Here is a 24,031-nt window from a genome sequence, read left to right as displayed (position 1 = left end):
TGGGCTGGGTGCTTGTAGCACTGTCGGTTTCTTTGGGACTGCCCCTTCGGGACAGCACCTTGTCACCGGTTGTGTGACCGTGGAGTCAGGGACCTCCCCCACCGTCGTTAATTCTACGAGGGCTTCCTTCACCACCACCCCCAGTCTTCCCCCCAACTTGCTCTTTCTTGCCCTTCTGGGGTGGAACAATTTAAATTGACTGATGTGGCGTTCGCAGGGGTCCCACCTTAAGGGATTTAAACTGCAAATAGCCGCTGAGGCAGCCTCCAGAATAGGACCCTGCACCTGGACCGGACCAGGGTCTGGGGCTAGAACTACCCCTGCGCTCCCTTTTTCCTGAGGCTGCTCCCTGGGTAGTCACACGGGTTCTTGTGGTGTGGGTGCGGGCAGGCCCTGGCCCGTTGCCATTGCCACCTGTCCCGACCCAGCTGCTGGGCTCGGCAAAAAGGCTAAAAGCCTTTTCAAGCTGATGTTTTCCGGGGCAGCTGCTCCTGCCGCCGGGGTCTGACTCTCTACTACGGGAGCCCTCTCCTCCTTGCCAGGGTTCTCACACTCCCTCTTGAAATGCCCGGTCTTTCCACACCCGGAGCATACCGGTCTCTTGTCGGAGGTCCGGGAGCCCTCATGCTTCCACTCTCTCTTAGGGGGTGCTGGCGCGATTTCATGCACCTGACCCTTATGGGGCTTTTCCTCACTCCTCTCCCCGTTGCGATATGCAAGGGTGAGTTTCCTAAGGACCTCTGCCTCATTAAGGGCCGGGGTCTGCGGGTCGAACCAGTGTTCGGCCTTTGCCCTAACGTGAGGGAGACAGTTAGCTACGAGGGTCTTCAGCCAGTGGGCTGTTCTCTCATCTAAATTCTGCCTATCCGCGGGGACCCCGCACGCCTCCACATAGACAGTCCACAGCCTGTCTGCAAACATATTTGGCGATTCCCCTAGCTGCTGCTTGGTTTCCCCCACCCTCATGAAAGGGCTCCCCAGATTCAAGCCCATTGCCTCCAGGACAGCAGTCCGTGCTGCCCATGTGTCAGGTCGTCCCCCATTCCCGGAGGTCACTGTCCTGCATAGTTGCGAATCTAGGGTCATCAGGAGCATCCTTACCTGCTCCCCCTCGTCGCAGTCATTAATGCTGGCTGCCTGCTCCACCTCCATAAAATGAAGCGACGGATCCCCTTTCGGAGTCAGCCTGGGAACGTGGGCCACCATCCCCTTGAGTGCGGATGCCCCATGAGGAATGATAATGTCGCCCTCTACCTGTCCCCTATTCGCCAGCCCTGCTGGGGGACCATACCTTCTCTGCCTTACAGGGCACATCTGCCCTACCTGGGGTTCCTGCTCCTCCTCCTCCTCCCTGTCTGACTCTTCTTCTCCTGTGTCCTTTGGCCCTACCACCCCTGGGTTAACGACCCACACAGGAGATGCTGTTACCTGGGGATCCCTCTCGGCTCCCCCTTGGGCCCGTCCCTTCCCGGACGTCCCGATCCCTGCCTGCCGACCCGGACACCATCCCGGCCCCTCAGGAGGCGGTCTGTTCCCCTTGGCCTTTGGGGAATCATCCGCTGCGAGGAGCACCTTGCCCCTTGGGAACCCGCCTGGGCTTACCAGGTGTACCTGTCCCCTGACCTTGGACAAGATCTCCTCCAACTCCGTTATCCATGCCTGGCACGGCCCGTGAGCGCAGTCCCCTACCTCCTCGCGAGCCACCCGGTACGCTGCCTGGATGTCCCGGCACTTCCCCTCCAGCTTCCTATACTGCTCCGTACTTCGAGCATAGAGTCCCTGGAGCCTTCGTTCCTTTGCCTTACCCTCCCCTATCTGGCAGTGGAGATATTCCTTCTCATACCGGTTAGACTCGCTTTCCTGTAGGCTGCCCTGTTTCACTTCTGCTAATTCCTCCCGCAGTCGTTCAGCTGCACTAGCGCTGTCCCCTGCGCTGGCCCTAACTTCTCCCAACTCCTGCTCTAATTCTTCGACCCTTCGCTCTGTTTTGGCTACCTGCTGGGACAAGCAGACCAGCCACACTGCCTTCTCCAAGTGCCTTTTGTGCGCCTTACTCTCTGTCCATGCGGCCGCCGCCATTACGGGTCGCTCCGCATTGATTAGCTCTGAGACCCAAGGTTTGGTGAGGTTGACCTTTTGCCACATATACGAGGAGATTCTCTCCTCCATTTTACTTCGTTCCCTCACCCCCTCTGCCAAGTCACATACTCCAAACCACCGGGCTCCTGCCCCGGTCGCCATTGTAGAGGGTTCCATCTCTGCTACTCCACTACTGGGCCGATATCTGGGGTTTGAGTATCTGTGTGTGTCTCTCTCCAGCTGGCACTGAAACTTCAGAGGCCAGGGGATGCCGCACTGGGACACCTCCGCGGGAGAGAGCACTGAATCAAGCCGGCCGTTTATCCCTAACCGGAAGCCTGAGGCTTATATCACACAGATATCCAGACCCCCACCAATGCCCAGGTGATTCTCTCTCTTGCCAGTGGTATAACACCCACCCGGTTCCTACTTCGCTGGAGTAGCTTTCCCAAGAGAGAGAATAGGACACTGCTGTTTATTACCTAACCAGCAGCCTGTCCTGAGTGAACGGGTTCGAATCGTTCAAGATGACCCCAGATTCTCGACCCCGGAATTAGGGTGAGGAATATTTTAACAATGACTTGGTCAGAGATCGCTGGTGAGAGATTGAAGAATTTAAACGACTCCAATTTATCAGCAAATCGAGGTTTATTGCAAAACCCAGGTCAAAATCATCAAACAGAAGAAATTATAATAAAACCTTAAGCTCTAACACAAACTATGTCTATTCAGGAAGTACTATAACGGACACAACGTAAAATCTTATCGTTACACAATTTTAGCAATGGTACAAAACACAAATCAATCCCCCTGCCCCAAAGCCTCAACCACTATCAAGGTCAAGGGAGTTTCGCAAGCTGCTGCAGGGTACTTACAGTCCAAGGCTGCGGCTCGAGCGGGACGTCAAGTCGAAGGTGGAGAGGTCAAGCCAAGAGACCCTCAATCGAAACACAGCCCCTTTTATATCCGTTTTACCTGGCTTTTTCCTGTGTTCGGCCAGCCCCTTTTGCATTGAATCCATAAGGTTTAAATTTCCCGCTGGTCCCGCCCCCTTTGAGCCGGTCAGACCTGTCAAGATGGGAGTACCTCCCCTAGGTCCGCCTCCAACTTGGTAGTTGGAGCTTGGCGCGGGCTCCGCCCCCACCGACCATGGTTCCTGTCAATCAGACCTTCCAAGATTGGAGTACCTCCCCTAGGTCCGCCTCCAACTTGATAGTTGGAGCTTGGCACGGGCTCCGCCCCCTCCGACCATGGTTCCTGTCAATCAGACCTTCCAAGATTGGAGTACCTCCCCTAGGTCCGCCTCCAACTTGGTAGTTTGAGTTTGGCGCGGGCTCCGCCCCCTCTGACCAGTGAATTCCTGCCGGTGGCTTCTGTCAGGATTGGAGGACCTCCCCTAGGTCCGCCTCCAACTTGGTTTTTTCTACCGTTTATCTTTCCGGGCTTTTCCAGCGCAATATACTAAGCCCAGACAGTCTGCTTTTTTAGATAACAAGGTTAAGCTCCCTTGTGAAGATTTTCAAAGTCTTCCATCTGCTCTGGAGATCGCTGCTATGTTGATGGGGTGTTGATTGGATTCTGCTCTGGTGGAGGCAAAGTCATTTACATCTGCATGGGGCTATGACCATCCCATTGTCCTGCTTGCAGGCAGGCCCCTTTATATTACCATGCCCTTTGTCTCTGTGTTTAATCTTATCTAGTTGTCTGGCCCCTTCTTCCTTGTAGCTCCGGGGGGAGGGGGGGGGGGCAGTTTGTAAGTATCCATACACATACCCAGCTCAGCAGGCCAAGCCTGCTGGGAAATTTGGTTATGTTCCAGTCTCTGGATTTTACTCTTGAACAGTCCAAAAAGGGCCGAATTGCCCGAAAACCTTCCACAAGACACACTTACAAATACCGAAACCGTGCGAGCCGTCTCGCAGACTGTGCGGTTTACCATCCAAATGTTTGAGGATGTAAATAGCAGAGGGTTGGCAACCTCAGGGTCACCTGAAAACAAAAGAAAACTTCTTGAACAAAACTTGACGGAACGAGGTGCGCACGGGCCGCGGCGGGTACGATTTGGATGGAGTCCCCGGGTAGGACGGCGACCAATGCCGTGTGTGCCCTACCCGAGCGTAGCTGACCAGGTTCACCTGCAGGTCCACCCAATGTGGCACATGGTCTGAAACTACAATTGCTGAATCCTCCTCTCCGACCACCCCTGCCGACAACGTCCTATCCAACACAAAATAATCGACCCGGGAGTACCCTGTGCACGTGAGAGAAAAAAAAACAAGAATTCCTTCGCCCTCGGCCTACCAAACCTCCACGAGCCCCCCCCCCCCCCCCCCACCCCCCCCCCCCCCGCTCCATAAACCACCTCCGTTTCCCCCCCCCCCCCCTCCCCTCCCAATGTCCACCGGTGTGAGTCTGGGCCCGCCTCATAAACTCTACATCGTCCCAGTTCGGGACATAAACATTCACCAACACCACCAGCATCCCGCTCCCCTTTCTATCCCACACTGATCCCCCCCCCCACCCCTTGCCCCCCACTCTCACAATAGCCTGATACAAACAATAGCAACATTCAAAGACCAAAAGAGAACAGAAGAAGGGCCCATCCCCCACCGAAGAACAATGGCCCCCAAATAAAAAAGGACACCTCCTGCAAAGTTCAATGTCCTCCCGCTCCTGCCACTCCATTGTCCCTCAGAAGTGGCATTGCTTCCTCCGGTGCCCCAAAATAATATTATCGGCCATTGTAGGTCACTCAGAGACGGGCTGCGTACAGCATCCCCAACCTCACCCTTTCTGAAAGAGGGCAGCCTTCACGTTAGTAAAACCCGCTCTCCTTTAGGCCAGCTCTGCACGCAGGTCCTGGTAAACTCGAAGTTCACTGCCCTCCCAGGCATACCGCCTTGCCTGCCTCCTCAGGGTCACCCAGAAACCGGTGCAGCTGCTGCACCATCGCCCTCGGGGGCTCGTTACTCTGCGGCTTTCCTCATCGGCTCCCTGGGCGCCAGGACCGCCTCCCGTGGCCGCTCGAAGACCTCCTCTCCCAACAACCTCTCGGACATCTTGGCCACGTACAAGCCAGCGTCCGCTCTCTCAATGCCGACCAGGAATGTAGGCCAAAACAAGCACCAAGGCCCGGGAAACCTGGTTATCGAAGAAGAGCTGACGGGGCTCTTCAATGAAAAACCGTTCAAGTCAAAAAGCAAGATTGAGAGTGACCTGTTCGGTCTCTTCAACTCGCGTAGACCTGAATCAGGTCTACCGTCCTCGCCCCGCGACGAGCAGCTTACCTCGCTGCCGGCCGAGATGGGGGCGATGCGTGATATCCAGAAGCGGCTTCAGGAGAAGGTGGAGGATGTGGAGAACGTGGGGTCCTGAGGATGGTGGGGTTGCCAGAGGACATTGAGACAGTGGACGCTGGCTTGTACGTGGCCAAGATGTTCCCGAGACTCCTTCCACTGCTGGGTGAACCTCTCGTTCAAGAGGCCCACCAGTTGCTCCATTGTGACGTTAGGGCCGGTCCCTTACCCTCTGAATTCTTCCCCTGTGGCACAGGGAAAGTTGCCCGCACCAGCAGCTCCTTTCGCCCCAAACCTCTCCTGGTCCATGACTCCATCCACCGGTGGGACAAACTCTTCCTCCACTACTCCTCAACCTTTTTCCATTAAAAAGTCTGCCCGTTAACCAGCCCAAAAACATCACCACAAGTGGGAGCTATTGAATGCGTGACCACTCACACCATGGCCATCACCGGAAGTCCCTCTACCTCCCATTTTCAATAGTGGAGTTACGTTAGCTACTCTCCAATCTATGGGAACTGTTCCAGAGTCGATAGAATCGTGGAAGACGACCACCAATCCATCTTCTACTTCTCGGGCCACTTCCTTAAGTAGCCTGGGTTGTAAATTATTCAGCCCTGGGGATTTATTATCCTTTAACCGCATCAAGTTCCCCAACACCATCTCCCTATTGACACTGATTTCCTTCAGTCCCTTCCTCTCACTAAACCCCGTGCTACCCAACATTTCTGGTTCATTATTTGCGTCCGCCTTTGTGAAGACAGAGCCAAAGTGCGTATTCAGTTGTTCAGCCATTTCTTCGTTCCCCATTATAAAGTCTCCTGTTTCCTGACGAAGCCATTTGTCTTCCCCAATCTTCTTCCCTTCACAGACTTTAAGAAACTTTTACAGTCAGTTTTTAATGACCCCCCGCGAGCTTTCTCTCGTACTCTACTTTCCCCTCCTTATTCAAGTCCATTGTCCTGCTTGGCTGAATACTCTTAATTTTAAAAATAATCCTTATTGTCATTGTAGCTTCCATTAACGCTGCGATGAAGTTACTGTGAAAATCCCCTAGTCGCCACACTCCGGCGCCTGTTCGGGTACACACAGAGGGAGAATGCAGAATGTCCAATTCACCTAACGAGCGCGTCTTTCGGGACTTGTGGGAGGAAACCGGAGCGCCCGGAGGCAACCCACGCAGACACGGGAGGAGAACGTGCAGACTCCGCACAGGCAGTGACCCGAGCCGGGAATCGAACCTGGGACCCTGGCGCTGTGAAGCAACAGTGCTAACCGCCGTGCTACCGTGCTGCCCTCTTGTGCTATGACTCTGGGACAAGTGCGGCTGTAACTTACCGCTTGTCAGGATATCACTATCCACCATCATCCCTTCAAGTAACCCTTCCCAATCCGTGATAGCCAACTCGTGCTTCATACCATCATAGTTTCGTTTATTGATATTCATGACCCTCCTCTCAGAATCAACTACTTCACTCTTCACCTTGATTAAATATTACGGTGGCTCACCCTCAAAGGGCCTCGCACAACCAGATTGTCAGCTATTCATTTCTCATGACACAAATCCCAGTCTCTGATGGTCTGTTCTCTCGTTGGTTCCTCAACATGTTGGTCCAGAAAACCACCCCGTATACACTCCAGGAATTCCTCCTTGTTATAACCTGCCTACTTACCATTGGCTGGGGACTAATGACAATCCCACAATCCTGTGGGAGTATGAGCTTCCCCAATGAGGGGGGCGGATAAACCATTAGTAAACTCCCAGTATAAATAAAGCTGGCCAGTTCAGGAACCAGCAGGAAGGAGTATGTAGCAAGGGAAGTTACTGCTACTGTTATGTATATACGTTATAGTAAATAAATGTTATTACTTTGTATCCTTAAAACACGTGCTGGATTCTTCGTGGCCCTCACAAAACTCCTCTACGGTATTGTTACTACTACTAATAATAATAATCTTTATTCGTGTCACAAGTAGGCTGACATTAACACTGCAATGAAGTTACTGTGAAAATCCCCTCGTCGCCACATTCCGGCGCCTGTTCGGGTACACACAGAGGGAGAATTCAGAATGTCCAATTCACCTAACGAGCGCGTCTTTCGGGACTTGTGGGAGAAAACCGGAGCACCCGGAGGAAACTTACGCAGACACGGGGAGGACGTGCAGACTCCGCACAGACAGTGACCCGAGCCGGGAATCGATTTGATTTGCTCAATCTATGTGCAAATTAAGATCACCCATAATTACATAATTACTTTGTGTCATGTGCCTCTCATTTCCTGTTTAATGCCATTTCCAACATCATTTTGAGGGTCTGTATACAACCCCCACTAATATTTTTTGCGCATTTGTCTTTCTCAGCGATATCCATACAGATTTGTGTTAATATCCTCGAAAGCAGCTGTAGACTTTTGGATTCCATTTCGTGTTGAATTAAAGTATTTAATTTATTAAATATGTTACCAGTGACGATAGAAATAAATGATTTCTTCAGTTGAAGGAATATGTGAGTGAGGGTCAGAATCTTTAAATGAGAACTCGGTCATTCAGGATGTACCGTTGGCAACAAAGAGGAGCGAAAGTCTGGAACTCTGTCCCTCAAAAGCTAGTGAGGCTAGCGGGCCATTTGAAGGGTTCGGATCGGGGATTGACAGATTTGTGATGGGATGGGGTGTTCAGAGTTAAGGCCTCCTCCTGTTGCTGTGTAACAGGCTGGAGAAGGGGCTGAATGGGGCCTCCTCCTGTTCCTGTGTAACAGGCTGGAGAAGGGGCTGAATGGGGCCTCCTTCTGTTCCTGTGTAACAGGCTGGAGAAGGGGCTGAATGGGGCCTCCTCCTGTTCCTGTGTAACAGGCTGGAGAAGGGGCTGAATGGGGCCTCCTCCTGTTCCTGTGTAACAGGCTGGAGAAGGGGCTGAATGGGGCCTCCTCCTGTTCCTGTGTAACAGGCTGGAGAAGGGGCTGAATGGGGCCTCCTCCTGCTCCTGTGTAACAGGCTGGAGAAGGGGCTGAATGGGGCCGCCTCCTGTTCCTGTGTAACAGGCTGGAGAAGGGGCTGAATGGGGCCTCCTCCTGTTCCTGTGTAATAGGCTGGAGAAGGGGCTGAATGGGGCCTCCTCTTGTTCCAGTGTAACAGGCTGGAGAAGGGGCTGAATGGGGCCTCCTCCTGTTCCTGTGTAACAGGCTGGAGAAGGGGCTGAATGGGGCCTCCTCCTGTTGCTGTGTAACAGGCTGGAGAAGGGGCTGAATGGTGCCTCCTCCTGTTCCTGTGTAACAGTCTGGAGAAGGGGCTGAATGGGGCCTCCTGTTCCTGTGTAACAGGCTGGAGAAGGGGCTGAATGGGGCCTCCTCCTGTTCCTGTGTAACAGGCTGGAGAAGGGGCTGAATGGGGCCTCCTCCTGTTCCTGTGTAACAGGCTGGAGAAGGGGCTGAATGGGGCCTCCTCCTGTTCCTGTGCAACAGGCTGTATAACGGGCTGAATGGGACATCCTCCTGTTCCTGTCTAACAGGCTGGAGAAGGGGCTGAATGGGGCCTGCTCCTGTGTAACAGGCTGGAGAAGGGGCTGAATGGGGCATCCTCCTGTTCCTGTCTAACAGGCTGGAGAAGGGGCTGAATGGGGCCTCCTCCTGTTCCTGTCTAACAGGCTGTAGAAGGGGCTGAATGGGGCCTCCTCCTGTTCCTGTGCAACAGGCTGGAGAAGGAGCTGAATGGGGCCTCCTCCTGTTCCTGTCTAACAGGCTGGAGAAGGGGCTGAATGGGACCTCCTCCTGTTCCTGTGCAACAGGCTGGAGAAGGGGCTGAATGGGGCCTCCTCCTGTTCCTGTCTAACAGGCTGGAGAAGGTACTGAATGGGGCCTCCTCCTGTTCCTGTGTAACAGGCTGGAGAAGGGGCTGAATGGGGCCTCCTCCTGTTCCTGTCTAACAGGCTGGAGAAGGGCTGAATGGGGCCTCCTCCTGTTCCTGTGCAACAGGCTGGAGAAGGGGCTGAATGGGGCCTCCTCCTGTTCCTGTGCAACAGGCTGGAGAAGGGGCTGAATGGAGCCTCCCCCTGTTCCTGTGTAACAGGCTGGTGAAGTGGCTGAATGGGGCCTCCTCCTGTTCCTGTGTAACAGGCTGGAGAAGGGGCTGAATGGGGCCTCCTCCTGTTCCTGTGTAACAGGCTGGAGAAGGGGCTGAATGGGGCCTCCACCTGTTCCTGTGTAACAGGCTGGAGAAGTGGCTGAATGGGGGCTCCTGTGCCTGTGTCACAGGCTGGAGAAGGGGCTGAATGGGGCCCCCTCCTGTTCCTGTGTAACAGGCTGGAGAAGGGGCTGAATGGGGCCTCCTCCTGTTCCTGTGTAACAGGCTGGAGAAGGGGCTGAATGGGGCCTCCTCCTGTTCCTGTGTAACAGGCTGGAGAAGGGGCTGAATGGGGCCTCCTCCTGTTGCTGTGTAACAGGCTGGAGAAGGGGCTGAATGGTGCCTCCTCCTGATCCTGTGTAACAGTCTGGAGAAGGGGCTGAATGGGGCCTCCTGTTCCTGTGTAACAGGCTGGAGAAGGGGCTGAATGGGGCATCCTCCTGTTCCTGTGTAACAGGCTGGAGAAGGTGCTGAATGGGGCCTCCTCCTGTTCCTGTGTAACAGGCTGGAGAAGGTGCTGAATGGGGCCTCCTCCTGTTCCTGTGTAACAGGCTGGAGAAGGGGCTGAATGGGACATCCTCCTGTTCCTGTCTAACAGGCTGGAGAAGGGGCTGAATGTGGCCTCCTCCTGTTCCTGTCTAACAGGCTGTAGAAGTGGCTGAATGGGGCCTCCTCCTGTTCCTGTGCAACAGGCTGGAGAAGGGGCTGAATGGGGCCTCCTCCTGTTCCTGTGCAACAGGCTGGAGAAGGGGCTGAATGGAGCCTCCCCCTGTTCCTGTGTAACAGGCTGGTGAAGTGGCTGAATGGGGCCTCCTCCTGTTCCTGTGCAACAGGTTGGAGAAGGGGCTGAATGGAGCCTCCATCTGTTCCTGTGTAACAGGCTGGAGAAGGGGCTGAATGGGGCCTCCTCCTGTTCCTGTGTAACAGGCTGGAGAAGGGGCTGAATGGGGCCTCCTCCTGTTCCTGTGTAACAGGCTGGAGAAGGGGCTGAATGGGGCCTCCTCCTGTTCCTGTGTAACAGGCTGGAGAAGGGGCTGAATGGGGCCTCCTCCTGTTCCTGTGCAACAGGCTGGAGAAGGGGCTGAATGGGGCCTCCTCCTGTTCCTGTCTAACAGGCTGGAGAAGGGGCTGAATGGGGCCTCCTCCTGTTCCTGTGTAACAGGCTGGAGAAGGGGCTGAATGGGGCCTCCTCCTGTTTCTGTGTAACAGGCTGGAGAAGGGGCTGAATGGGGCCTCCCCCTGTTCCTGTGTAACAGGCTGGAGAAGGGGCTGAATGGGGCCTCCTCCTGTTCCTGTGTAACAGGCTGGAGAAGGGGCTGAATGGGGCCTCCCCCTGTTCCTGTGTAAGAGGCTGGAGAAGGGGCTGAACGGCCTTGTATTCCTGTGTTGCCAGTTGAACCAAAGAATCTTAAATGGGAAAGTGATTCCTATGGTGTTGGGTGCTCTGAGGTACAGATGCACCAACACGGTTGCAATTGGTACAACGCAGTTTTATTCCAACTTGTTATTTACACATATGTCCTTGTACTCAGCACGTGGTGACTTCCTGAGTGTCTTGTTAATGAGGTCCTGTCCTTGTCCTGGTCTCTAGATGGACCGGCCACCACGTGTGGTGTTTCTTGTCTTATACTGTGTGTGCTCTTGTCTGTGATTGGCTGTCGTGTTATGTGTGCTAATTTGTCTGTTGGTCTGTCAATCATGATGTGTGTGTTTGAATATCATGACATCCCCCCCTTTTTTACAAGATTATGTGCCTAAGTGGTGAAAATATGAATGTGTCCTGAGTGCAGCTAAAGGTGTGTGTGCGTGATATGTACAGCATGTACATGTGGCGTAACTATATACATGGGGCGATGTCAGGTGTGGCATGCTAACGAGGTTGTACCATAACAAAAGAAGAAAAAAACTTTGAAGTGTGGTCCGGTCAAACGAGATCTGGAATGATAAAACAGTGACATGTTACAATACAGTAGTTGCTAAACTTTGACATGTGAACAGTCTCATAAGTCCAGTCTAGTAGGTGGGTGACGAATTCGGGTTGACCGCCTCAAGGGTGGGTTGAGAACCACCGGCCGAGGTGCGAGCCTGGCCACGGGCGGCGACAGAAGGGGCATGGTCTGTGGCCGCTCCACGAAGTCGCTATCAGGAACCAGTGGAGGACCCGGCGTCTGTGTGTGGTTCCGTTGCGAGTGTGGAAGTAGGCGAAGGGCTCGCCGATTGCGCCTACGCACGGATCCATCCGTCATGCATACCAGGAACGAGCGGGGAGCCACCCGTCGGAGAACTTCGGCAGGTGCTGACCAGCCACCGTCTGGTAGGTGGATGCGGACGTTGTCTCCAGGGGCCAGGGGGGGGAAGATCAGTTGCTCTTGTGTCGTACGAACTCTTCTGGCGATCACGCTGCAGTTGCATCTTATGCAGTACCGTAGCATGGTCCGTTGTTGGTGTCAGGATGGAAGGCACAGTTGTCCTGAGGGTGCGACCCATCAGCAGCTGGGCTGGTGAGAGACCCATGGCTAATGGGGCCGAGCGATTGGCCAGCAGGGCGAGGAAGAAGTCCGATCCGGCAGCAGCAGCCTTGCAGAGGAGCCGCTTGGCAATGTGAACGCCCTTTTCCGCCTTTCCATTGGACTGGGGATGCAGAGGGCTGGACGTCACATGTGTGAAGCAATACGAGGCGGCAAAGGATGACCATTCATGGCTGGCGAAACAGGGCCCATTGTCCGACATGACAGTCATCGGAATGCCGTGGCGAGCGAAGGTGTCTTTGCAGGCCCTGATGACAGCAGACGACGTCAGATCGTGCAGGCGTATGACTTCTGGGTAATTGGAGAAGTAGTCCATGATGATAACATAGTCCCTGCCAAGCGCGTGAAATAGGTCGACACCCACCTTCGCCCAGGGGGACGTCCCCAGCTCATGGGGCAGAAGCGTCTCAGGAGGTTGCACCAGCTGAAACCTTTGGCAGGTTGTACAGTTGATCACCATGTTGGCAATATCGTCACTGATGCCCGGCCAGTATACCGCCTCTCGGGCCCTCCGTCTGCACTTATCGACCCCCAAGTGGCCTTTGTGTATTTGATCAAGAACCAGCTGGCGCATGCTGTGCGGAATGACAATCCTGTCCAGCTTCAGAAGGATCCCATCAATGATGGCTAGGTCGTCTCGTACATTATAGAACTGCGGGCACTGCCCTTTGAGCCAACCTCCCGTCATGTGGCGCATCACTCGCTGTAAAAGGGGGTCGGCCGCTGTCTCTCGGCGGATGCGGGCCAGACTGGAGTCGTCAGCCGACAGATTTGCCGCTGTCAAGGCCACTTGTGCCTCGATCTGACATACGAACCCCTCCGTATCTGGCGGCGTGCTCACTGCTCGGGATAGGGCATCCGCCACGATGAGGTCCTTCCCTGGAGTGTAGACCAGTTGGAAGTCGTACCTCCTGAGTTTAAGTAGAATGCGCTGGAGGCGAGGGGTCATGTCGTTCAGGTCCTTGTTTATTATGCTGACCAGGGGGCGGTGGTCAGTTTCGACCGTGAACCGTGGAAGACCATATACATAATCGTGGAACTTGTCCAAACCAGTTAGCAAGCCCAGGCATTCTTTTTCGATTTGCGCGTAGCGCTGCTCTGTGGGGGTCATAGCCCGTGATGCATAGGCCACTGGGGCCCATGATGCCGTGTCATCCCTCTGCAGGAGCACTGCTCCAATGCCGGATTGGCTGGCATCAGTTGAGATTTTGGTGGGACGAGACGTGTCGAAGAACGCCAACACTGGTGCCGTGGCGAGTTTGCGTTTGAGCTTCTCCCATTCCAGCTGGTGTGTGTGTTGCCACTGGAAGTCTGTGGATTTTTTTACGAGATGGCGCAGAGCCGTTGTGTGGGAGGCAAGGTTGGGAATGAATTTCCCTCGGAAGTTGACCATGCCCAGTAATCGTAGGACAGCCTTCTTGTCGGCCGGCCGCGGCATGGCTGTGATGGCGCTCACCTTGTCTGCATCGGGACGGACCCCTGATCGGGAGATGTGGTCCCCCAGGAACTTCAATTCGGTTTGGCCAAAAGCACACTTGGCTCGGTTGAGGCGCAGGCCGTTTTCCCGTATGCGGGCGAAAACGCGCTGGAGACGATTGATGTGCTCCTGCGGTGTTGTGATGGACCAGATGATGGCATCGTCCACATATACGCGCACCCCTTCGATGCCCTCCATCATCTGCTCCATGATTCTGTGGAAGACCTCGGATGCCGAGATGATGCCAAATGGCATCCGGTTATCGCAGAATCTGCCGAAAGGGGTGTTAAAGGTGCATAGCTTTCGGCTGGACGGGTCCAGTTGGATCTGCCAAAATCCTTTAGAAGCATCCAGTTTGGTGAATATCTTGGCTTGGGCCATTTCAGTGGTGATTTCCTCCTGTTTAGGTATGGGATAATGTTCCCGCATAATGTTATTATTTAGGTCTTTAGGGTCTGTACAGATGCGGAGCTCGCCGGAGGGCTTCTTGACACACACCATGGAGCTGACCCATGGCGTGGGCTCCGTGACCCTGGATAGGACCCCTTGGTCCTGGAGATCCTGCAGCTGCAGCTTGAGGCGGTCTTTAAGTGGCGCAGGAACCCTGCGAGGTGCGTGAACGACCGGGATGGCGTCCGGTTTGAGGCGAATTTTGTATGTGTATGGCAGTGTTCCCATGCCTTCAAATGCCTCCTGGTTGTGAGCGAGGAGCGATTGTAGATTTTAGTTGAACTCAGCATCCAGGAAGTCGGATGTGTCGTCTGGAGAGAGAGACATAATTCGCTGTACAAGGTGAAGAGCCTTACATGCCTGTGCGCCCAGCAAGGAATCCTTTGATGAGCCAACAATTTCAAACGAGAGTGTGGCCGTGTATGTGTTGTGTGTCACCTGGAGCTGGCAAGATCCCATGGCCGGGATGACGTTCCCGTTGTAGTCGACCATCTTGCACCGGGATGGCTGGATAGGTGGTTTGACCTTCATGGCATGGAATGCTGAATACACTGTGAGGTTGGCGGATGCGCCAGTGTCCAGGCGGAAAGTGATCGGCGATCGGTTGACCGTCAGGGTGGCACTCCATTCATCGGCCGGATTGATGGTGTTGACGCGGTTCACATCAATGACCGCAACCCGGAAGGCATCTTGGTCATCTGTGTCATCGGGCTGGATGTCCTGATGTGCGGGCTGGACGGTCCTTACGTGTCTGCGAGGTTGTCGGAGATGTGTAGGATCCATCGGTTGAGCCGCTCGACAGTAGGCAGCGTAGTGGCCCATCCTGCCACATCGTAGGCATTGTCGGGTTTTTGCAGGACATTGCCCTTTTAAATGTGCATCTCCACAGTTGCCGCACGTCGTGACGTCACGGCGTTCGTTACGCCACTGCGCATGCGCAGTTCGGTCTTGCATCGGGCGCGCCTGCGCAGTGCGTCCCTCGATGTTGCCGTTCGTTTTGGCGCGCACAAGCGCGGGAGACCTCGAAAAGCGCACGAAACGGCCGCCCTCGTCCGGGCCGCGGGCCGGGAGATACTCGATTGCCTGGATGCGTTCGGCCTCGTGGGCGGCCTGGCTTGCCGATTCGACAGCTAGGGACCCCCTCCGTGCCGATTCGGTAGCCTGAAATTGGGCGAAACGGCTGGTCACATTTTCATGGAGGACACAAACTTCCACCGCAGACGCTAAGGTCAGGCCTTTAATTTTAAGAAGCTGCTGGCGTAGGCCACTGGAGGCAACGCCAAAAACGATCTGGTCCCGGATCATGGACCCTGAGGTGTTGCCGTAACCGCAGGACTGCGCGAGTATGCGGAGGTGCGTCAGAAAGGGTTGAAAGAGCTCATCCTTACCTTGCAGGTGTTGCTGAAAGATATACCTCTCAAAGCTTTCATTTACCTCAACGTTGAAGTGCTGGTCGAGCTTGAGGAGGACCGTGTCATATTTGGATTGGTTCTCGCCTTCCACGAACACCAAGGAGTTGTATACATCGATGGCGTGCTGACCTGCGGTAGTGAGGAGCATGGCAATCTTTGTTTCGTCCGAGGCACCCTGTTTTTCGTTGGCTCGCATGTACAGTTCAAATCGCTGCTTGAAAAGCTTCCAGTTGGTGCCCAGGTTCCCAGCGACTTGCAACGGCTGCGGTTTGTTGGTGATGTCCATGGCTCAGGATGGCAGGTTTGCCGGCAGGTATCGATCCACTCACTGGTACCATGTGGTGTTGGGTGCTCTGAGGTACAGATGAACCAACACGGTTGCAATTGGTACAACGCAGTTTTATTCCAACTTGCTATTTACAGTTCTGTCTTGATACTCTGCACGTGGTGATTCCCTGAGTGTGTTGTCAATCAGGTCCTGTCCTTGTCCTGGTCTCTAGATGGACCGGCCACCAGGTGTCGTGTTCCTTGTCTTATACTGTCTCTGTCCTTGTCTGTGATTGGCTGTCGTGTTATGTGTGCTAATTTGTCTGTTGGTCTGTCTATCATGATGTGTGTGTTTGAATATCATGACAATTCCCTTTGTGTCATCTGGACCCCACTAAAACCAACTTGTTTTATTTATTGTATTTTACAGGTCACTCGGAGCATGAAGGTATTTTATTCTGCAAGTTGGTGCTTCAGATTGCTTCAAAAAACCAAATGTATTTTGTTTTTAGTGCCCGCGTTGCTGATATTTATTGTACTTGGATATCTCAGCCAGTACATGGGTGATGACTGGCAGTCTGCAAACCTCATCGACACCCCTTTCCTCATGTTGCCAAATAGCTGCTCTGAGACCCGGCCCCCATTCCTGGTCCTTCTGGTCACCAGTGCCCAGGACCAGTTGGAAGCTCGCTCGGCCATTCGCCAGACCTGGGGGAGAGCGAGGACCACCCATGGCAAGAGGGTGGCGACCTACTTCCTGCTGGGGTACAGCCGAGAGCATCAGGAACAGCTGCAGAAAGAGAGTTCACTGCACAAGGACATCATCCAGAAAGGTTTCACCGACAGTTATTACAACCTGACCCTCAAGGTGCTGATGGGCCTGGAATGGGTGGACCGATTCTGTCCGTCCACATCCTTCGTGATGAAAACCGATTCCGACATGTTTGTTAACGTGGATTATCTGGCCGAGCTCTTGTTGGGAATGAACCGCAAGGACATTTTCACCGGCTTCGTCATGAGGAATTTTGGACCTGTTAGGAATATATTCAGTAAATGGTTCATCAGCCGACAGACTTATCCTCCGAATGTATACCCATCATTCTGCTCCGGCACTGGGTACGTGCTGTCGGCCGATGTTGCCAATCGAGTCTGGAATATTTCCAGGGTCATCCCCCACTTTAAACTGGAGGATGTTTACATCGGGCTGTGCTTGGCGGAGTTGAAGATTGCACCAGTGGAAATCCACTCGGAGGAGAAGTTCCACAATTGGAAGGTGACGTTTTCTGTTTGCGAGTTTCGTACACTCATCACCTCTCACGGGGTGAATCCCTCCGAGCTGCTGAGCTACTGGGAATCACTGGGAGAGGCAGCAGGTGAGCACTGCCCAGAGACGGGCGAAGGAGGGAGGCCACCTGGAAGAGGCTTCATGCTGACCCCATCAAATACACTTCCCCTAATTCCCCTGCTGTTCAACATCATTGCAAACTTGTAAGCTCCCATCACCGGTGCTGATGCTGTGCGGGCAAAATACTCATTGTACTTACAAAACTACCTCTCTGGATGCTTTGACATGTTTCTCAGGTGGGCCAGAGTTTTTGGTTTAACTCTCCACTGTAAGAAATTCTCTCACTCACATTCATTGTGGGAATAGCGTTTAAGTGGCCGCCGCGCTGGAATTACACCCTCCGCCCCAGTGATGGTGCTGCAGAGCCTCAGTTTGACGTCTCCCAGCTGCTGAAACTGGGCCACAGCCTAAGGCACAGGCCGACGTCGCAAATTGCCATCCCGCGTAATTTTAAAATTGATATTCTCGTATTCAGGATATTTTTGATAATAAATGGATTAGGGTGAAGCTGTGGAGAATTTGTCTGGCGCTGTGAGCAGATTCAGGAATAACTTTCCAAAGAGGAGCTGGATAAATTGTCGAAGGGGAAAATGGTTTTCTCCGGAGTTCTGGGGAAAGAGCTGGGTGAGATTGGAACTGATTAGATCGCTCTTTCACAGGAAGGAGCGGGGGTGGGGGGTGTCCAGAAATGGTCAAATTAAACGGAATGCTTTTCAGGGAACACAATGTCTGAAATTTCTAATCTGAGACATCAGGATCTAAATTAAGTTTTAAAAAAATTATGGACCAATTCTCAAAACAAATTTGTAAGTGCGGTCTGAGGCAGGAAACGGGGTACGATTCCCGTTGGGTAGGCCGGCGCAATCCAGATCGCAATCCATCCCGGGCGGGGACATTTCCTTGTGAGGCTGGGGTGATTTGCGCTGTTACCGAGATATGCGGGGCCTAACACGGCAGCGACCATGTTCCTCAGAGGCCGTTTTTGACGAGGGTCCGACCTGAAGACAGGTCTACAGAACCCCAATCCCAATTGTAAATGTAAATCGCTTATTGTCACAAGTGGGCTTCAAATGAAGTTACTGTGACAGGCCCCTAGTCGCCACATTCCGGCGCCTGTTCGGGGAGGCTGGGACGGGAATCGAACCGTGCTGCTGGCCTGCCTTGGCCTGCTTTCAAAGCCAGCGATTTAGCCCTGTGCTAAACCAGCCCCTCGTTGTCCACCAACACCCCCCCCCCCCCTCTCCCAAATTGCTGTCATGGGGCCTACCCAATGTGAGCGACACCCCGCTATGGGGGTCGCCGAAGGCAGCCCTCCCCACTTCAAGCTCTGCCCCCCCCCCCTCAGGCCCCGCCCCTGGGCAGTGCCAACTGGACACTGTCCCCTTCCCCCCCCCCCCCCCCCCCCCGGCACCCTGGCACTGCCGAGCCAACAGAGGGCAGTGGGCGGCACCTTTCCAGCCATTTCCCTGACCACCCCGGGCCTGGCCTCAATTTTTGGAAACCAGCAGTGATTCTCACCTTGAGCTGTGCCAGAAGGGAGAATTGGAGGAGGCCGGCGAATTCAGCTCAAAGACGATTCTGCAGATTTGAATTATAATTTAGATATCCTCGCCCAGCCAGAATGTGAACCAGGTTACCTCACAGCCTTGGTGGGTTCGGAGAATCACCCCACACCCGCCTTCATATTTCACACCCACCTGATTAATTCGAAGATTCACGCTGGTTTTGATATTGTTTTCAACGCCTTCCATGACGGTTTTCTGTCCAAGCGTTTCCTCGAAAACTTTTTCTTTTGTCGTCATTTTAGAATGGCTGAATAAATCTTTCAATGAGGTATGTGTATCCCGAGTTCCCTGGATTTCTGGATCGCCGAATCCAATGTTTCAGATCTCCGTCCGTGGGCCCCACTCCATGTTCACAATCCGTTAGGTCACTTTCCTGGTGCTGCAGCTTTGGCCTCCTTACTTGAGAAAGGGCGTACGGGCACTGGAGGGTGTGCAGGGGAGATTCACTCGGTTAATCCCAGAGCTGAAGGGGTTGGATTACGAGGAGAGGTTGAGTAGACTGGGACTGTACGCGTTGGAATTTAGAAGGATGAGGGGGGATCTTATTGAAACATATAAGATTATGAAGGGAATAGATAAGATAGATGCGGGCAGGTTGTTTCCACTGGCGGGTGAAAGCAGAACTAGGGGGCTTAGCCTCAAAATAAGGGGAAGTAGATTTAGGACTGAGTTTAGGAGGAACTTCTTCACCCAAAGGGTTGTGAATCTATAGAATTCCTTGCCCAGTGACGCAGTAGAGGCTCCTTCATTAAATGTTTTTAAGATAACGACGGATAGTTTTTTGAAGAATAAAGGGATTAAGGGTTATGGTGTTCGGGCCGGAAAGTGGAGCTCAGTCCACAAAAGATCAGCCATGATCTCATTGAATGGTGGAGCAGGCTCGAGGGGCCAGATGGCCTACTCCTGCTCCTAGTTCTTATGTTCTTATAAGATAGATACAACATTCGGTCCCAACTAGCAACTGATGGTGTTTACCCTCCACTAAACCATATTGACCCATCCTGTTCCAATCTCTGCTTGCAATTGTCTGAAGAAGCAGAAGTGGGAAGACACTTACTTTATAAAAATGCCCAGAAGAGATAAATGCCAGAAGGGTTTGCGTCGTCATCACTCTTAGCCGTCTCAGGACTGGACACAAAGTAAACTGATGTGGGCGGGGGGGGGGGCTCTCTTTCTCCCCTACCGACCACACTGCTGACGGCGGAAGACATCGGCCGCATTGTGGGTTGGGTTGGGTCAATAAGGTTGGGTTGGGTTACAGGGATAGGGTGGGGGTGTGGGCTAGGAAGGGCGCTCTTTCCAAGGGCCGGTGCAGACTCGATGGGCCGAATAGTCTCCTTCTGCGCTGCAAATTCTCTGACTTCAGCCCTGATTGAATGGCGGAGCAGACTCGATGGGCCGCGAGGCCTAATTCTGCTCCTGTGTCTTATGGGTAAGATGGGGGCTCGGTCGTGGACCACCTCCTCCTGGCTTCGCTCCATAATTACTGCACTGCTGCCCTCGCAAACCCCTCACCCCCCCCTCCCAGGTTTCTCCTCGAGCCCTCCAGAGCCATGCCCATTATTAGCGTTATTTGGTGTCTCTGGCTGTCCAGGATTTCACTCTGAGGTGGGGTTGGGCGTCCCGTCCTGTGCCCCTTTCGTGTCCAGGAGGTGAACATTGCCCAGCTGGACTTCGCCTACGCCGCCTCGCGCATCCGCCAGGTTGGGTGACTTGAAGCACTTGGAGCAAATTAAGTATTTCACCAGGGTATCGGTGGGGAGATTCTACCTGAGGGGGGGCCACCTGTAATCTCATTTTCTAAAGACCGAGAAACAGTCAACTGTTAGGGGGGGGGTTAGCTTAGAGTGGGGTTAATTTGTTTGTGACAATCGTAGACGGAACGGTGGCACAGCGGTTAGCACTGGGGCTCCACGGCGCCAGGGACCTGGGTCACTGTCTGTGCCGAGCCTGCACTTTCTTCCCGTGTCCGCGTGGGTTTGCTCTGGGTGCTCTAGTTTCCGCTGTGCTAACCCCTGTGCCACCGATAATTGTAAACGAATCCCCCCCCCCCCCCCCGGGTTGCTGCTGCCTTTGACCAATGTCTAGCGTTCTGCCAGGAAGTCTAAGAACGGTTGCCACCGCCTAAAGAACCCTTGTACCGACCCTCTCAAGGCGAATTTCACCCTCTCCAACTTAATGAACCCCGCCGTATCGCTGATCCAGGATTCCACGCTTGGGGGCCTCGCATCCTCTTCCACCGAAGGAGAATCCTTCGCCGGGCTACCAGGGACGCAAAGGCCAGAATTCCGGCCTCTTTCGCCTCCTGCACTCCCGGCTCCTCTGCCACCCCAAATATTGCGAGCCCCCAGCCCGGCTTGACCCTGGATCCTCCCACCCTCGACACCGTCCTCGCTACGCCCTTCCAAAATTCCTCCAGCGCTGGGCACGCCCAGAACATGCGTCATTGCACTGTTAATGTAAGCCTACTTGTGACACTAATAAAGATTATTATTACAATTAATATAAGGGTGGATGTATATATAACTTTTTGACTCTGCATTTCTATCATGTTGGTTGTTCGTTGATTGATAATAATGTGATGTGGAGATGTCGGCGTTGGACTGGGGTGGGCACAGTAAGAAGTCTTACAACACCAGGTTAAAGTCCAACAGGTTTGTTCCGAGACTTCTTACTGCGATAATAATGTGGTTTCTGTTTGTTTGTGAAATTCAATTAAGATACTTATCCAGACAACAAATCGAATCTTGAATGTTGATACAGGGCACGATTCAGCGGACAAAGCTGAAGTCCTTTTTGGGGGCGCGTGTGGCCTCCTCCCTTGTCCCTGCTCTTTTAGACATAGAAGTTAGAGTGCAGAAGGAGGCCATTCGGCCCATCGAGTCTGCGCCGACCCTTGCAAAGAGCACCCTACCCAAGCCCACACCTCCACCCTATCCCCATAACCCAGTAACCCCACCCAACACTAAGGGCAATTTTGGACACTAAGGGCAATTTATCACGGCCCAATCCATCTAACCCGCACATCTTTGGACTGTGGGAGGAAACCGGGGCACCCGGAGGAAACCCACGCACACACGGGGAGGACGTGCAGACTCCGCACAGACAGTGACCCAAGCCGGAATCGAACCTGGGACCCCTGGATGCAATTGTGCTAACCACTATGCTACCGTACTGCCATTTTGGGTGATCCCCCCCCCCCCTCCCCCCACCCCCCCACCGAACCCCCAACCCCTGCCAATACCAACCTGGCAGCCGGGCACCGTGGCACTGCCAGCCTGCACTGCCACCTGGGACCCCTGACATTTTGGCAGTGCCAGGGGGAGTGCCTGGATACCATCCCACCCTGTCCCTGACCACCGGGGGGGGGGGGTCTCTAATGGTCTGCAAGACCTCCCAAGGTGCCACTGTGCCTGGTCTGCGTTCTTGGGAACCAGTGCTAGACTGCGCCCGGTTGAGGCCTCGCAATGGCGACGGGGAGATCCAGAGTGACTCTTGATCACCCCAGCGCCCGGCCAGGAGGATTTGGGGCTGTCGCGCGATTCAGACGTTGGACCTGGATCGCACCCATAGTTTCTGCATCAGTCACTAACCCGCCATGTCAGTTCTATCTGCTAACTGCTTATCATTCTGAAGATGAATTATGAAGATGCCAATCTTTTAGCTAATAGTAATACCAGATTTATTAATGGAATAGAACATTTTATGTCTCCTCCATAACCAATGTCACAGAGGTCTTTCTTTACAAATGCTCAAAGTACCTAATCAATCAATGTACTTCCCCTGTGTAACCTTCACCGGACCAATAAAATGAACATATTAAAAGACTGCTATATTTTCTTTAAATCAAAACTTTATATCACACACGTAATATTTCCAAACAAATGAAAATAAAAAAGAATAAAGTTTTTCCATACTCTACTCCACATCACAAAAGCTGTGGCTCTACTGGGAAGTCTCTTTATGCAACTTTCCTTTTCGTACAGCAGTGTGACAACTGATGATCCATGTCAACCAGTTTTATTTTGGAGGTGTCTTTTCTCCCTGGTACCCGTTTGTCATTGGCAAGCTCAGCCCTGAACCTTTTCCCGAGTCACACCGTTTGGTGACAGTTGATTGAAGGGGAAACATTTCCTGGATTCTGCGGCAGGATTGGAGAACGGAGACGAGTCGAGAGCCCATACAAATCGGGGCTCAGTGGGCCGAATGTTTTCCTGAACATTACAATGGGCTAGGTGGCAATTGCCAAGCTCACCAAGTCCGAAAGGGAAAGTTTGCAAATGTGCGTGTGTTTCTGAGTATATTGTGTGAGAACTCCAAAATGTATCATGGAGTTCAACCAACCCCCCCCCACTTTAATGGATTATTGCTTTTGAAGCACCCGGCTTGTTCCCCAGGTGTGGGATTACAATTATGGACACGTGGTTTTTAACACAAAACAATGTTTATTCCATGAACTCAAATTGACCTTTTAAATAAAATTGGATCTCTTAACACCCCTTACTTCAAGGATAACCCCAAAAATAATACAACACTAAATAATCTCTCAAAATGTTCCTTTAAACATCCACAAGACTTCACCTTTAACAACAGACATGAGGTTACATTAAATAAACTTATAGTCTTTGGATTTGCAGACGTCCACAGACCAGCTCGGTGTTTTTCTTCCTGCCGCTCTTTTCAAAACACCCAGACACTCCCAGCCTCATCCTCAAACTGGCTTTCTCCTTCCAAGCAGCTCTCAGCAAACCAGCCAGGCACCTTTCAGCTGCTCTCAGCAAAACCAGCCAGGCACACCCAAGCTCTCAAACTGAAACCAAAAGCAGAAGTGAGCTCAGCTCCGCCCCCCCCCCCCGTGACATCACTTCAGTGGTATGATCAGCTCCATCCCTTAAAGGTACACTGCTTAAACATCCATTTCTTAAAGGTGCTCTCACATGACAGTGTGTGTGAGTGTGTGTGCATGTGAGAGAGTGTAGTGTTAGTGTGTGTGTGTGAGAGTGCGTGTGTGGGTGTGAGAGAGAGTTTGTGTGTGATTGGGGCTGGTTTAGCACAGTGGGCTGAATAGCTGGCTTGCAATGCAGAACAAGGCCAGCAGCGCGGGTTCAATTCCCGTACCGGCCTCCCCGAACAGGCGCCGGAATGTGGCGACTAGGGGCTTTTCACAGTAACTTCATTTGAAGCCACACAGTAAGCAATTCTCAAAAAAGATAGAGTGGGTGTGTATGCATGTGTGTGGTGTCATAATATACACGCAGGTATATGATGGTGCACAGACAGGCAGTGATTGACACACAGGATGACCAGTGAACACACAGAACACAGCAGCCAATCACCAGACAGGACACGACCACTATAAAGCCAGAGGGCACTAGTATTCCCGCTCTCTCGGGACCCAGCCTCTGAGACAGTCAGAGTTCGTGAGCAACAACTAGAACATACACCATGTGGTAGTAAGATAGTCTGGTCAGGTTAGCCTCAGGCCTCCAGTCAA

The 24,031-nt window shown here is 53.1% G+C and overlaps 1 protein-coding gene across 2 annotated transcripts in view; it reads left to right on the top strand.

Moving 5' to 3' along the window:
- Positions 1-18,331, top strand: part of LOC140410138 (beta-1,3-galactosyltransferase 5-like) — a 53,455-nt gene extending 35,124 nt beyond the window's left edge. For both annotated transcript variants that reach the window (XM_072498090.1, XM_072498091.1), the window contains exon 2: positions 16,058-18,331. In XM_072498090.1, coding sequence (XP_072354191.1) covers positions 16,070-17,119 — 1,050 coding nt within the window. In that variant the 5' untranslated portion in view covers positions 16,058-16,069 and the 3' untranslated portion in view covers positions 17,120-18,331. The remainder of the gene's footprint in view (positions 1-16,057) is intronic.
- Positions 18,332-24,031: the final 5,700 nt, after the last annotated feature.

The sequence above is a fragment of the Scyliorhinus torazame genome, chromosome 4, assembly GCF_047496885.1.
Source record: "Scyliorhinus torazame isolate Kashiwa2021f chromosome 4, sScyTor2.1, whole genome shotgun sequence".
NCBI classification, from domain to species: Eukaryota; Metazoa; Chordata; class Chondrichthyes; order Carcharhiniformes; family Scyliorhinidae; genus Scyliorhinus; species Scyliorhinus torazame.
Note: the sequence above shows the minus strand (reverse complement) of the source record. Positions and strands in the feature narration are given on the sequence as shown.